This window comes from Dreissena polymorpha, chromosome 1, assembly GCF_020536995.1.
Source record: "Dreissena polymorpha isolate Duluth1 chromosome 1, UMN_Dpol_1.0, whole genome shotgun sequence".
NCBI classification, from domain to species: Eukaryota; Metazoa; Mollusca; class Bivalvia; order Myida; family Dreissenidae; genus Dreissena; species Dreissena polymorpha.
In genome coordinates, this window is record NC_068355.1 from 85,559,824 (window position 1) to 85,572,697 (window position 12,874).

Below are 12,874 nucleotides of genomic sequence, written 5' to 3' on the forward strand. Positions count from 1 at the left end.
TGCAACAATAAATGAAATGTCATGAACAACTTGTATATAAATTCGCATGTCAATGCTGACTATATAACAAAACAACAAACTTTCGCCTATTGATTGAGTGGATGGGATTTGGCACTCTCTTTTCTGTATTTGTCAAAGCTTTAACATGTCTTTTATATGTGTACTCGCGCCTTATCTAATTAACCAACTTATGCCTAGCGTCGTGAATAAAGGAATTTGAAAACAGCGTATACCCAGATGAGACGCCGCATGATGCGGCGTCTCATCTGGGTCTGCGCTGTTTGCTTACAGGAATTTCAGTAAGCAATATTCTAAATAAAGAAATAAATATACTAGAAATTCCTAATTTTGGAAACAAATTGATCCTATTAAGAAGGATGGGAGAGTCCACTAGACATAAATGGGTTAAGAACAATTCATTAACACTAGATAAATGATTATTAGAATCGGACCTATGGCAGTACAAATATATTTCCTAACGCATTTACATAATAGTGAGCACACATGATGTCTTGCTCTTCCTTAATTAGTTTACAGTTGGCAAGTTTGACATAACTGAGAATGACCGAGTGTTTCGCAATGTTGCCATGCCAACGCGAGTATGTCGTGGAGATTCGAATTCCGATCTCAGCCAATGACGTTTTCCGTAGCATCAACGACCCTGTTATAAGCCCGGAATCTTCATTGGAAGTCAGTTACTCTATGACTGGATGAAAGCGAAGAAAGATTAAAGGACATTGAGAGACACGGACGCCATTCGCTGTATGTATATTATTTTGATATCAGTTCTCAATACGGTATTCAACACGAAAGATTGAAATCGCAAAACAGTAAAATACTAAAAATTAATGACTTGCATGCGTCGTTGTTTCTTAATATTTTTAACGAGCGATTAGTTTATATAGTTGATAAGTACCTTTGTGAAGTTTATTATTCCTTTAATAATTTAAATGAGGGCATTATTTACTGGTTATTGTTAATACTATGTTTTAGCACGCGAAACTCAACATTCGATACAAAGCGAAACATTATGAGGATAAAGGCATGCATTAATATAAAACAAACTATTAAAATTTCACAATAAATGAACACTTTAAAGCAAGTGAGTGTAAATTAAAAGAACGTTATTCAATAAAAGTGTAATGCCTTAACAAGTGTTTCTTTTGTATGTGTAGCACTGCGTATGAGAATTAAAATATGAAAATTGAATATGGGTTATTTTAATACTTTGATTATAGCCATCGATTGTGAAATAGAAGGATATTGTTTTTGAAATTTAATGCATATTCATATTCGAGTGTACGGTTAATGTTATTGCCATTTACCTATTGTATAGTTTGTAACAAAAATATCAATTTTACATTTTAATTTAATAACTTAAACATAAATAAATTAACATAAAAGCTAAGTAAACTCACTATCGAAACATCAAAAAACATGTTCAGGAAACATTTGTTGATTTCGGGTTTAACATTGATTTTATACTAAAGTCATTATCGTCAAAGGTCGCCATGGCGTAATGGATATGGTGCCCGCCTAGCGACCCGAAAATTAGGGGTTGTTCGATTCCTACGGCTGGCTCTAGGTCCTGGAAACGGACTAATAGCGTTTCTATAAGCCTAAGACAATCGAGCTAAAATAAAGAGTTTAAACTAGATATCGTTGTAGAATAATATTTTTTAATTTCTGGTAGTATCTATTAGATATATCTTTTTTATGACTATGCAATTATTTTATTGTTTAAAGATTTTTTTGTCACAAATCTGGGCCCGTATTCACCAAACAATTCTTAGACTTAAGTCTAAGAATAAAGAAAATTCTTTAAATTAGAATATTCAAGAATTTCTTTAATTTTGAGTCAAACTCTGCAGTAAACATCTCTATCTATATTATTCTTCATATACAACATTTTGTTAATGACATAATCACCAGTGGAGGCCTAAATATATTCAAACACTCAACACATTTTTCTTGGTTCTAAGTCTATTCTTTATTCTTAAGTCTAAGAATCGGTTGGTGAATACGGGCCCGGTATTGGCTTTAAAAACGCACACAATTCGTTATTGTTACGTTTCTCTATTTAAATCCATCACGATTTCTTCGTCTAAACAATGTATAAATATGTCGACGTATACGCAGTATACATCACTGGTTTATACTTTCACTGTTTTATCTGTGGCACCATTATCAAATATTAAATTTTCTGTGAATGTTTAATGAAATTGACGCTTCGCATTAAACCCATTCCTAAAACAATTTTAAACACCATTAAAGATGTTAAAAGCTTTGGAAATATAAGCGAGTTTGGTTTTGGCTTAATGTATGTTATAAAATGTCTATACTCTAAAACGACAAATATTTCCGTGTCACGTAGTACGTGTTTGACTGCTAATACATAAAGGGATAGATACAGTATACAATAAATACATTAAAGAATTCCGTAACAACGCAAATAAATATGATATGTATATCATGTGAAAACAATGAACAATACGCTGTTTCATTTTTATTAAAAGCCAGCTCTAAATGGCAGGGAAAGTACCATAATTTTTAATTTGAACAATTTACACAATACAGTCGTCTTCTAACAAGTTTGAGCCGGAACCGGTCTTAACGTATGCGCATTACGTGACGTTCCAAATAAACTTGTTCAGTCCGCAAAGGCTAATGAGAGATGGATATTTTCCGTTTTAACACGTTTTTGTTTAGAAAAGACTTCCTTTAAACGAATAATTCCATAAAAGCGGAAAGTGCCGTCTATTATAAGCCTGTGTTGAACCAATTGTCTGAAATGTAATAAGCACATTGACGTCTTTCACAGATGTATACTTCTCACCGTTCAAATCGTTAATCAACGAAGCAAACGTAGAATACAGGAACGACCATTTCAATTTATAAACAAGCGTTTTAGAGAAACAGTTTAAAGTATGTATGTGCTATTACAACGTCGTTTGATATTTTATGTTTACATATAGTTTTAGAACATACTTTATTGATTAAAATCATGATTTTTTTTTCAATATTATGTGCACAGTGGAATAATCTATTGATATATCATAAACATAGTGCATAGAATTGTAAGTACATAAACATAGTGCATAGAATTGTAAGTACATAAACTTAGTGCATATAATTGTAAGTACATAAACCTAGTGAATAGAATTGTAAGTAAATAAACCTAGTGCATAGAAGCGTAAGTACATAAACTTAGTTCATAGAATTGTAAGTACATAAACCTAGTGAATAGAATTGTAAGTACATAAACATAGTGCATAGAATTGTAAGTACATAAACATAGTGCATAGAATTGTAAGTACATAAACTTAGTGCATAGAATTGTAAGTACATAAACCTAGTGAATAGAATTGTAAGTACATAAACCTAGTGCATAGAAGCGTAAGTACATAAACTTAGTGCATAGAATTGTAAGTACATAAACTTGTGCATTGAATTGTAAGTACATAATCATAGTGCATAGAATTGTAAGTACATAAACATAGTACATAGAATTGTAATTACATAAACCTAGTGGATAGAATTGTAAGTACATAAACCTAGTGCATAGAATTGTAAGTCCTTAAATTATTTTTGAATACAATCAAACTTATTTGTATATTCTGAATCATACAATTATACTATCCAACATTAATTATAGATTACACTTAAATAAAACTAAATTACGAGAAAAACAAAACAAAACACACATACACACTTTTATTCTATCATACGGTGTGCAGTGTCTCAATAAACACCCCATAATTAAATTTAGTATTATTTTGAAAATTACATGTATACATCTGGCACGCGCAAAACAATGAAATAATTTTGTTTATTTACATTACGTCATTTGATGTTAATTTATTTTCTGGCGACCTCTGTCGTTTTCTGTTGTTCGTTTTCAAACATATTTATAAACTGTGATTGTTGATTTGTTCAGTGTGTACATTCACACACGTTCATATGACATTCTGCTATCTTTTGAATACTGCTATGAATATATAGTAATAAGTAATACAATAAACGAACACCATTGAGATACATAGCAACGTGTCATGTACTTATTTTCACATTCCAAACTTAATGTTCAAAAGAGTTGAATGTTAGAGAAAAACACGTGAATCGATTGTTTTAGCAGACACCTTTGCAAACGGAGTTGTAAATGGTACATTATATGCTTATTCTGATTGCAGGTTTTAGCCACAGTTATCTTAATATAAAAAAAATTAATATAATTTTTTTCAACATTTCTTAGAAAATTCTAAACGAAATTTATTTAACTATTTCAGCAAAAGTTCTATGATGGAACATCAAAAGTTACTTACTGCTATTGATTACAATTTCGATAATGCTTGATTTGGCGTTTATTTTTGAACTTATTCATTTTCCTTGAGACAAATTGTTTAGACAGATCCCATATAAATAACCAATTATTGAACTGATATTGTGGTCTTTGATCTATTTGTCATTATGTTGACGTGCTTATTAAAGCATACAACATTGTCATTTCCAATAAGAAATTGTTATCCGGTCAGAAATGAACGCTGGCCAGAAGTCCACGGCTAGATGTTTTCTGTTAATACTATGTTCCAGGGACTGTCTCATGAATAAGAAAATATGCTGATCAGTTTTAAAATATGGTTAACGCGCTAGAACGAGACACGTGATGATTGCAAAACATAGTCAAACTATTGAATATAAGACAGGCATTGACGATTCTAGCAAAGAAAGAAAATGTTGTTTTTCGAAATTTCAAGTCATAGAAAGTCGATAACGAAATTAAATACATTGCTTGATTACTAAGTTGCCATGGTACTAATTATATAATTAAGCAAGAAAGTTGTAATTTATTACATTTAGAATGAAACCAAATGATCCCTTCCCAAATTTATGCGTCGAGGTCCCAGTGTGCGTCTTGGATATGGTGTTGGCCTACTGATCACGAGGGCCCGTGTTCGATATCTACTTTGAGAGCGTTTTAAAGATTTTCTAAAAAACCCACAAAGTATTCGTTTTCACCAAGAAACATCTCCAGGACGCCACAATAACCTCAACGCTGTCCAAGCAATTGAGCTAAACTAAATAGCTGAAGCTATTATGGGATTGTTAAATTTCGATTGTTTGCAGAGGGTTGTTTTTTATATACTGAATATTCTAAAAACCTGTTCGGAAATCACTTCTTCAACATTTAAAACAACTTGTAAAACGAGAATGTTTTACACTCATTGCTTTGTTATGTAAACGTACGACGAATACCATTTTATTATAGACCATTTGAGTCTGAAATACATATAAACGCATTAGATTTCTTCACACGAGCTCTATTTATCTTTTGACACATAAACTCGTACATGAGCTAGAGATAACCTAATTGTTATCAGAACTTCTTTGAATTATTGAGCGCTTGATGCACTTACGATCTGAAACGCAAATAGCACTTATCAGATCGCATAAGATGTAATATGGACAAATAGATCGAGAAATTGATAGTACTAATGATCAATTACAGATATTGAACCAGCTTTTGACGTATTACGCGAGATTGTGATAGCATCACCGGTTATCACGAGCAAAGTGTGCATGTAAATTGCATTGGTAACATAAAAAACGTAACTATAATAATATAATACTTCGCCACATTAAATACCAGTACTTACAACAGCAATAAGTAAAAAGTGTTGGCAAAATTGATCATTTGTTGATTATGTATTAAACGATGTATATAATCTAGGATTATGTATATCATGGATAAGAAGCCATGTGCACACACTTTCTTCAACTGTACATAACACTGATTTATTCCGCGGTGTACTGGTACTGTGAGGTGCCTTTACATACTGCTATGTGATTATTAATGTCCTACGTTTATGCCACCTTTTATGTTTTCAGACAATAACAAAATAAAGGTTCATTTGTCGACATTACACCATGACTACACCAGTAACGATGATAGTGCTGGTAGGAGGTGAGTCATTAATTAGATTATTATCAGAGGGGTATAGTAAATATTACCACAATGTCTGACAGTCGATGAAGACATTGCTCTTTGGGGGCGAGGACATTTACTATTCCAGTAAGATATATATCTATTGGTTCTGTTATATCGAACCAACATACGTACTTTAAATTAAAAAAAAAAATAATCGAGTGTTAGCTTTAACTTAATGTCTGGATAACATGTGAAACTATTTAAAAGCCCATGCGTGGGAATGTATAATAAAGTTTAGCCCGATTGCTCAGTTATTGTATATGCAAACAATGCAGGATATTGACAGTTAAAAATGGATAAGTCAGGTAAGGTATAATCATATAAAAAATATGATTACATAATACCACATGATTTTTATTCATGCACAGAACAGAAATTTCATTATCAAACTACACAAGTTAACACTAAGTGACTTCCCGACGTTGAGCACAAATTTATAAAATGTAGAAATTGTTTCCATTTATATGCATCCGAAATACAAATCATTTCCATACTGAACAGATAAGCAACAGTAGATTTATTATTGTTTCTTTAGTCAACAAAAATGGTAACCAGGGAAACTATACCAAAAGTGTATATTGGTGTATGTAAGTAAACGATTAAACTCAATTTAATCCAAAATTAATAAATATTCACTTTGTTAAAGCCTTAAGGTCTAGAAAAATGTAATGCTTTTGTATTTGTTTTCTCGTAATTCCCTTCAAACTGACAGCATAATGCTTTGCGTGTCGAATACATTGTAGACATTTGAAATTATTCGATTATTTTTTTCATTGAAAAGGCCGTCGTTAAAAAGGCTTGTCGTTCAGACATACACCCAGATAGTAAATCCGGTATTTTGACCGAATATTTTATGTCAATTTGAGATTTCGATATTCAAATTTCAATATTCATATCAAATAAATTGTTTTTATGATTTTAATAACAGGGCGTGGGTATATTAGACTCACTCTGTTGGTCGGTCGCTAAGTTTTTTTTTAATCCTGTCGGTTTGTCCGCATAAACTGTTAATAGTCTATGACGTAAATCCGCATGTAAATTAAATTTCAACTTTAAATATGCTATCGCTCTGAAGTCAAGATGCGCAAGACGTTTTTTTAATAAACGGTAGTTAGAGACAATACTATCATTACTTATGCCACGCTTGGGCAAGGCGCATGCTATTGTCATTTGTTGCCAATCCCATCTTTTTCTACTCCTCTCTTGCAGCTGTAACCCTGATCCCAAAACGCTCAAAATGTACCATTTGCTACACACAATAACACAACTAAACATATGTCATATTTTTTTTTTACTTATATGTAGGACCAGGTGTGTGCCTAAGACCCTTGAAATGCTGATCTCGGCACACCAGTCGATTTCTGAAGCCCACTGTTCTATCAAGTTTCATCCAATTTTCAAAGTTGGTATCAACCAACGCAGAAGACTTCCTACTAAAGGAATAAATCGATGTTAGTGATTAATAACGTAGTTTATTTTTTATTGTATGAGATGCGTTAAAACAGTTTTAATTACTGTTTTACCGAATTATGCATGCATTAAATATGTTTTCGATGCAGCCAGATCGATTCTAGTAAATCTTTTGCAAGATTGATTTTTGACGTCCGCTTAGAGTAGACAGGCATTGATTTATTTTTTAAGTAGGACGTCTTATGCGTTATGTGATACCGAGGGTTTGCAAATCGGTGGACAATCGATTGAGCTCTGAGCTTCGGAAATGTGTTGGTACAATATGAAACGAAACTATATCGTACTATGCGCGCGTAACAAACCAGTTATTTCGTTCAGCATAGCACTAAGATTTTAAAATTACTTCATTTTTCATAAACTGACACCAAAATGAAAACACTACTGTGTAATCTGGAAAGATATTAAAACATGGAAAATATAGAAATATTTGTATTTTTTCTGCGTTGCAGTGATGATTGTTTCGGTTAGTGCAGTAGAGGATCGCACCGAATTACAAAAAGAAGAAAACAAACCATCACATTCACAGGATCATGGTCCACATGAATACTTATCCGGATCTATCACGGATGACTTAAATTCATTGCTGGAACAACATAAACGTTTTGGTTTGCTACTAGGTAATGGGTTCAGTTTCGGCAAGAGGCATCGACAAAATGAACATGAATCGAGCGAAGACCGTTACAACGCTCATGACAATGGAAAGAATGGTGAACGTTATAAATATGTTCTCTCAGAAAGATCTAAGCGATCCGTTCACTTTTATGGGAACATGTTGGGTAAAGGATTAGCATTTGGTAAACGACATGATTATGATCGATACATAAACTCTGAGGAAAATGATCCATATGATGTTGACGAACCCGAAATAGAGAAACGACTTTACGGCGGAGGCATATTGGGAAGAGGATACGTTTTTGGAAAAAGACATTTTCCAAAAAATAGATTGTTCGGTAATATTTTAGGTGGAGGATTTGCTACTAAACGTGCTCATGGTTTTGAAGAGTCAAACGAAATAGAAGAACATGCTAATACAGAATCTATGGACAGTATTGAAGAAGGGCTTGACAACGAATACTTACAAAGAAATGTTGATGTTGACGAGTCGAATGCCGACGATTTCAAGAAGAAGAGATATTTTCATAGCAGTCCCGGCACAAGGTTTATATTCGGTAAACGAAGCGGTCACGAATTTAACAAGCGGTATGGCTTTCTTGGACGATTTCGTTTTAGCGGCAAAAGATTTCACAACAATTTACATAATAATATTGGAGGGGTGCTAGGAAATGGCTTTGCTCTGGGTAAACGATCTCATGAAGATGAAAATCCTTTTGACTCTGAACAAAGTGTTTCAATGGAGGACGAAAGCGATGACGCGAGTTTTGAAGATAGATACATTGGAAGGGGATACATGGTAAATAAACGAGGACTGAAACGATACGGGTATGTTCTTGGAAGTGGGTGGAAGTTTGGTAAACGCTCGGGGGAGCGAGGATACCTCCCTGAAGATGATTTGGAGGCCAAATACTTTATTGACGACGACGGTAATATTTTTCAATTGAAAGACGAAGAAGAAGGTGGACAAAGCGGTTACCAGGGCGATGATGATGATGACAGTCATCAATTTGTTGCCCTTCTTTCAGATCCAGAAGACAATCACATGCTTAATGAAGAGCATAAACGAAGAATCGGTTATGTTCTTGGGAAAGGAATGAGCTTTGGTAAGCGAGCTGTTTCCCACAAACAGTACGGTCATGTGCTCGGTCATGGATTTTCCTTTGGAAAATAAAAAAAGTGTATGGGAAAGGTATCAATGAACGTCTCAACTATGATTTAAGTTAAATTGTTTTACTTAATTGACTCAGTAATTACTCAGTAGTTTGAAACGAAAACAATATTGTTGTCGCTAGCTGATGTGAGAGGTCAGCTTGAATAAACTCGTGTCTATAATGAAAATAGTAACGTGCTTACGTCGTTTACGAAATGTTTAAAATCATCCTGTTTAACAACTTCTTCAATACACACGATATAATAAAACGCATATGTTTACATTTTTTTATTAAGTTCCTTTTCATTGCTCTGTCATATCGCATACCGGGTACCATATATTTTTCTTCATCGCCGTTTTATCAATGTGTCTGAGTTTAATTGAAAACAAATAATCTATAGACAATATTTTATTGTATTTTTTACGAAACAAATTAATAAGCACACCGCTAATGTGTTTGTTATATCTGGTTATGTAATTATCATTGGTTTTGTTGAATAAAATATTCGGCTTTGAACTGAGGTAGTGTCAGTAAGAATATATTGTACATATTTTCGTTATTCAAATAGTGATTATGGAAGCATCGGTACACCACAGTGAAAATATTGATGAAAGCGTTAAGGTTTGACATTTCCTAAGATGAACATAATATCATCGATTTTAAAAACAGTTTATCCGAAATGTTTGCCTATCAAACTGAAATAAAAGCAATAAGACTTTTACAATTGTTAAAGTTAAAGTGTGTGAAATTTACACTTGGACACGTTTGTTTTGGTAGGCATGTGTTGGTTCTAAATTTGATTTAAAACGTTAATTAAACGTGTTTAAATATTGTGTACTTGTATTTGCATAGCAGAAGCAAATGTTGTTGTTTTCGTGAATTAAGCTTGACAATGTCAGATACATTTGAATAAATGTATGCTATATGTATCAAAGCTGTAAAAAAACAAAAGACTTAGAGGTTTCTCGTACAGAGCAAATAAACAAATCTGTTTTCGACAAATACCTGGAAACCGATTTGACCCAGTCTTTCAGAAGTTTTCTGATTTATTTTAAAACTTAAAAAAATACTAAAAACTGGTTTTCATCAAATGACGGGATTAAACAAAGAGTTTCTTTTCTGTTTTCAACAAGATAGAACAACAGCTTTGTCAACACTGCGGGGAAAATGCAGTCGTTAACATATGATGTATTATATAGACGTGTTTATATTAAAGGGCCTTTTCACGTTTTGGTAAATTGACAAAATTAATAAAAAGTTGTTTCAGATTCGCAAATTTTCGTTTTAGTTATGATATTTGTGAGGAAACAGTAATACTGAACATTTACCAAGCTCAAAAATAGCCAATATATACATCTTTTGACGATTTAAAAACCTTAAAATTATAAAGCGTTGCAACAAGAAACGATTGAATCATTTGGAGAGTTCTGTTGTTGTCGTTATATTTTTTGATAAACTACGCGGATATCTTATATAAAATATAAAATACTTCCTATATAGCGTGAACGCAGATGGCCGAGTGGTCTAAATGGTTAATACTTTTACTCCAGGACTCCAGGGGTCAGTGGTTCGAACCCAGTTGTGGGTTACTTTTTTTCCTTTTTTAATTTTATTCTCGATTTTGCACTGGAGCTTTTTATTTCTTTTATTTTATTATGTGTTGTTTAAAATTATCAACATAAAGTATTTAATGACAAACTTCAAAACATGCAAAAATCTGTGAAAAGACCCCTTTAAATGCTAAATAATAAAATAGATTCCTGGTCATGGTCATCGGAAGCGGTTGAAGCAGATGAAAACTACTGTATATGGATATTGCCTAATTTGATTATGTACGTATAGTAGGAACTAAATGTATATGTACTGTATTATGCACGTGTTTGTTATGGGAAAAATATTGATTTGCCAAACTTCCGTTTGCATGTATGAGAGGAGTTACGGTATTGTTTTAAATTATATTTTATCAGCATTCCGTTATTTTTTACTATTCAGGTACATCTTCACTACATTCGTTGACAAAGAGCATGTAAGCATTAAACTCAATAAATAATACTGCACATTAAATGCGACGAAATATTGGGATATACACATGTAGAGCAGACAATTACGTAAAAATTGTCCTAGAATATTAGGAACAGCAATGTGATCCGTCAAACGGATTTGTTGGCAAATCAACAGTAAGTTCGAGTGGTATGCCGTGGATTGCGGTGTGGATATCGACCAGAATTTAAAATCATTTACGAAGACAAATATTTTTTCTCGATGGGTTGATAGCATTCTTGACAACGTACATCTTTGACATTTCCATCTTTCTCAAGCATCTCTATTTAAATAACCATACAACAATACCGTCATTTAATTACCGGGTAATATAAGATAGATCATAGTCGACCATTTTCCTTTTATATTTATTCACGGCTCAATTCTCTTACATTTAGTTTCTTGTTTGTCGACATGTCCATCGCTGAATATGCTATTTGTAAAACAGTGTGTGTTTCCGTCGATCAGATTTCACAATTAAGTATGCTGAGTGTGATCAAATAAAAAATTATGCCCATTTCTTTATTTTTTTTAATAAATAGTATTAAGGTTTTAGAACTGTAATATGGCATGGTTATTTTCTTTTCTTTGGTCGCATATTTCGTATTATTATGGTGTCCTATATCCAAAATCAAAATTAACAAAAACAACAACAACGAACAACTTGAGATTCTGAGACATTCCAAGTTGTAAACCTTCAATCTGTTTCGAACCAATGTTATCCTACACATTTTGTAAGAAAAGAAATTTTAATTTTTATGAAAATGAATCGTTATAAAGCTAGACTTTTTAGGTAAATATATGTGCACAAATGCATTATACATTAATGTTTAATAGTAAATGTGGTGTAACATTAGGAATAAAAAATATAAGCGCATTAGTGTTGTTTTATCATCTAAGAAAACCGGAAAAACCTGTCCCTTGTCATAAGCTTTGTTTAAATACAAACTAACAGCATATAAATAAAAAACTTTGTGTTAAACTTTATTTTTCACCTTTACAAATGTTTAAGTTCCCTTTTCACTTGCAAGTGTGCCTACAAGCGCGGAGTTTTAATGTTTAGATTTTGTGTAAAATTACTAACATTCGTATGTATATGCAACATAAAATTGCAAGCATGGATAGTTCATAAAATATCATTTGTAAGCGAAATCAATCGAGCACGAAATTGTTCTTATATCACAGTTCACCTAAGCATTAATTTTCAAATAAACATAGTTTCAAACGTTTCATATAGACTAGTTCAGGTTTGCAGATGGATAATGGATAAAATGGTGATTAAATTGATATGGTGTCCACCTCGCAACCGAATTGTAACGGAATCAATCCTCACTGTCGGGGCGTTCGTTGGATTCGCGAAAAGACACCAAATACCGTTTTGTATGCCCAGAAAACGCCCTCGAGAGCTTTTCAAATAAGTTAATAAATATGTTTTAATTAAACTAAACTAGGAGTGCAATCATAGGTTTAAATATAAGAAAATGATGGATAGTTAAAATTAAACTCGTATATAGTAACACACATAATGTTTAATTGGTACCTACACATACTGTGAAGGACTTAATTAAATAATATGAATTTTGAGAACATTTTTATCATCTTTTAGCCGGGT

General features: G+C 32.6%; 1 protein-coding gene across 2 annotated transcripts; it reads left to right on the forward strand.

Moving 5' to 3' along the window:
- Positions 1-706: 706 nt before the first annotated feature.
- On the forward strand, positions 707-9,308 carry LOC127838737 (uncharacterized). Of its 2 annotated transcripts, XM_052366713.1 has the most exons (3): positions 707-762; positions 5,887-5,962; positions 7,906-9,308. In XM_052366713.1, the coding sequence occupies exons 2-3, from the start codon at positions 5,926-5,928 to the stop codon at positions 9,240-9,242; spliced, it is 1,374 nt and encodes a 457-aa protein (XP_052222673.1). In that variant the 5' UTR covers positions 707-762; positions 5,887-5,925; the 3' UTR covers positions 9,243-9,308. The 2 variants fall into 2 exon arrangements, with proteins under 2 accessions (XP_052222673.1, XP_052222682.1); XM_052366722.1 differs by lacking the exons at positions 707-762; positions 5,887-5,962 and adding an exon at positions 6,152-6,291.
- Positions 9,309-12,874: the final 3,566 nt, after the last annotated feature.

Coding starts and splice junctions, on each gene's coding strand:
- LOC127838737 (XM_052366713.1), top strand. CDS start 5,926: ATGACTACACCAGTAACGATGATAGTGCTGGTAGGAG. Junction 5,963..7,905: donor GATGATAGTGCTGGTAGGAG/GTGAGTCATTAA, acceptor TCTGCGTTGCAG/TGATGATTGTTTCGGTTAGT.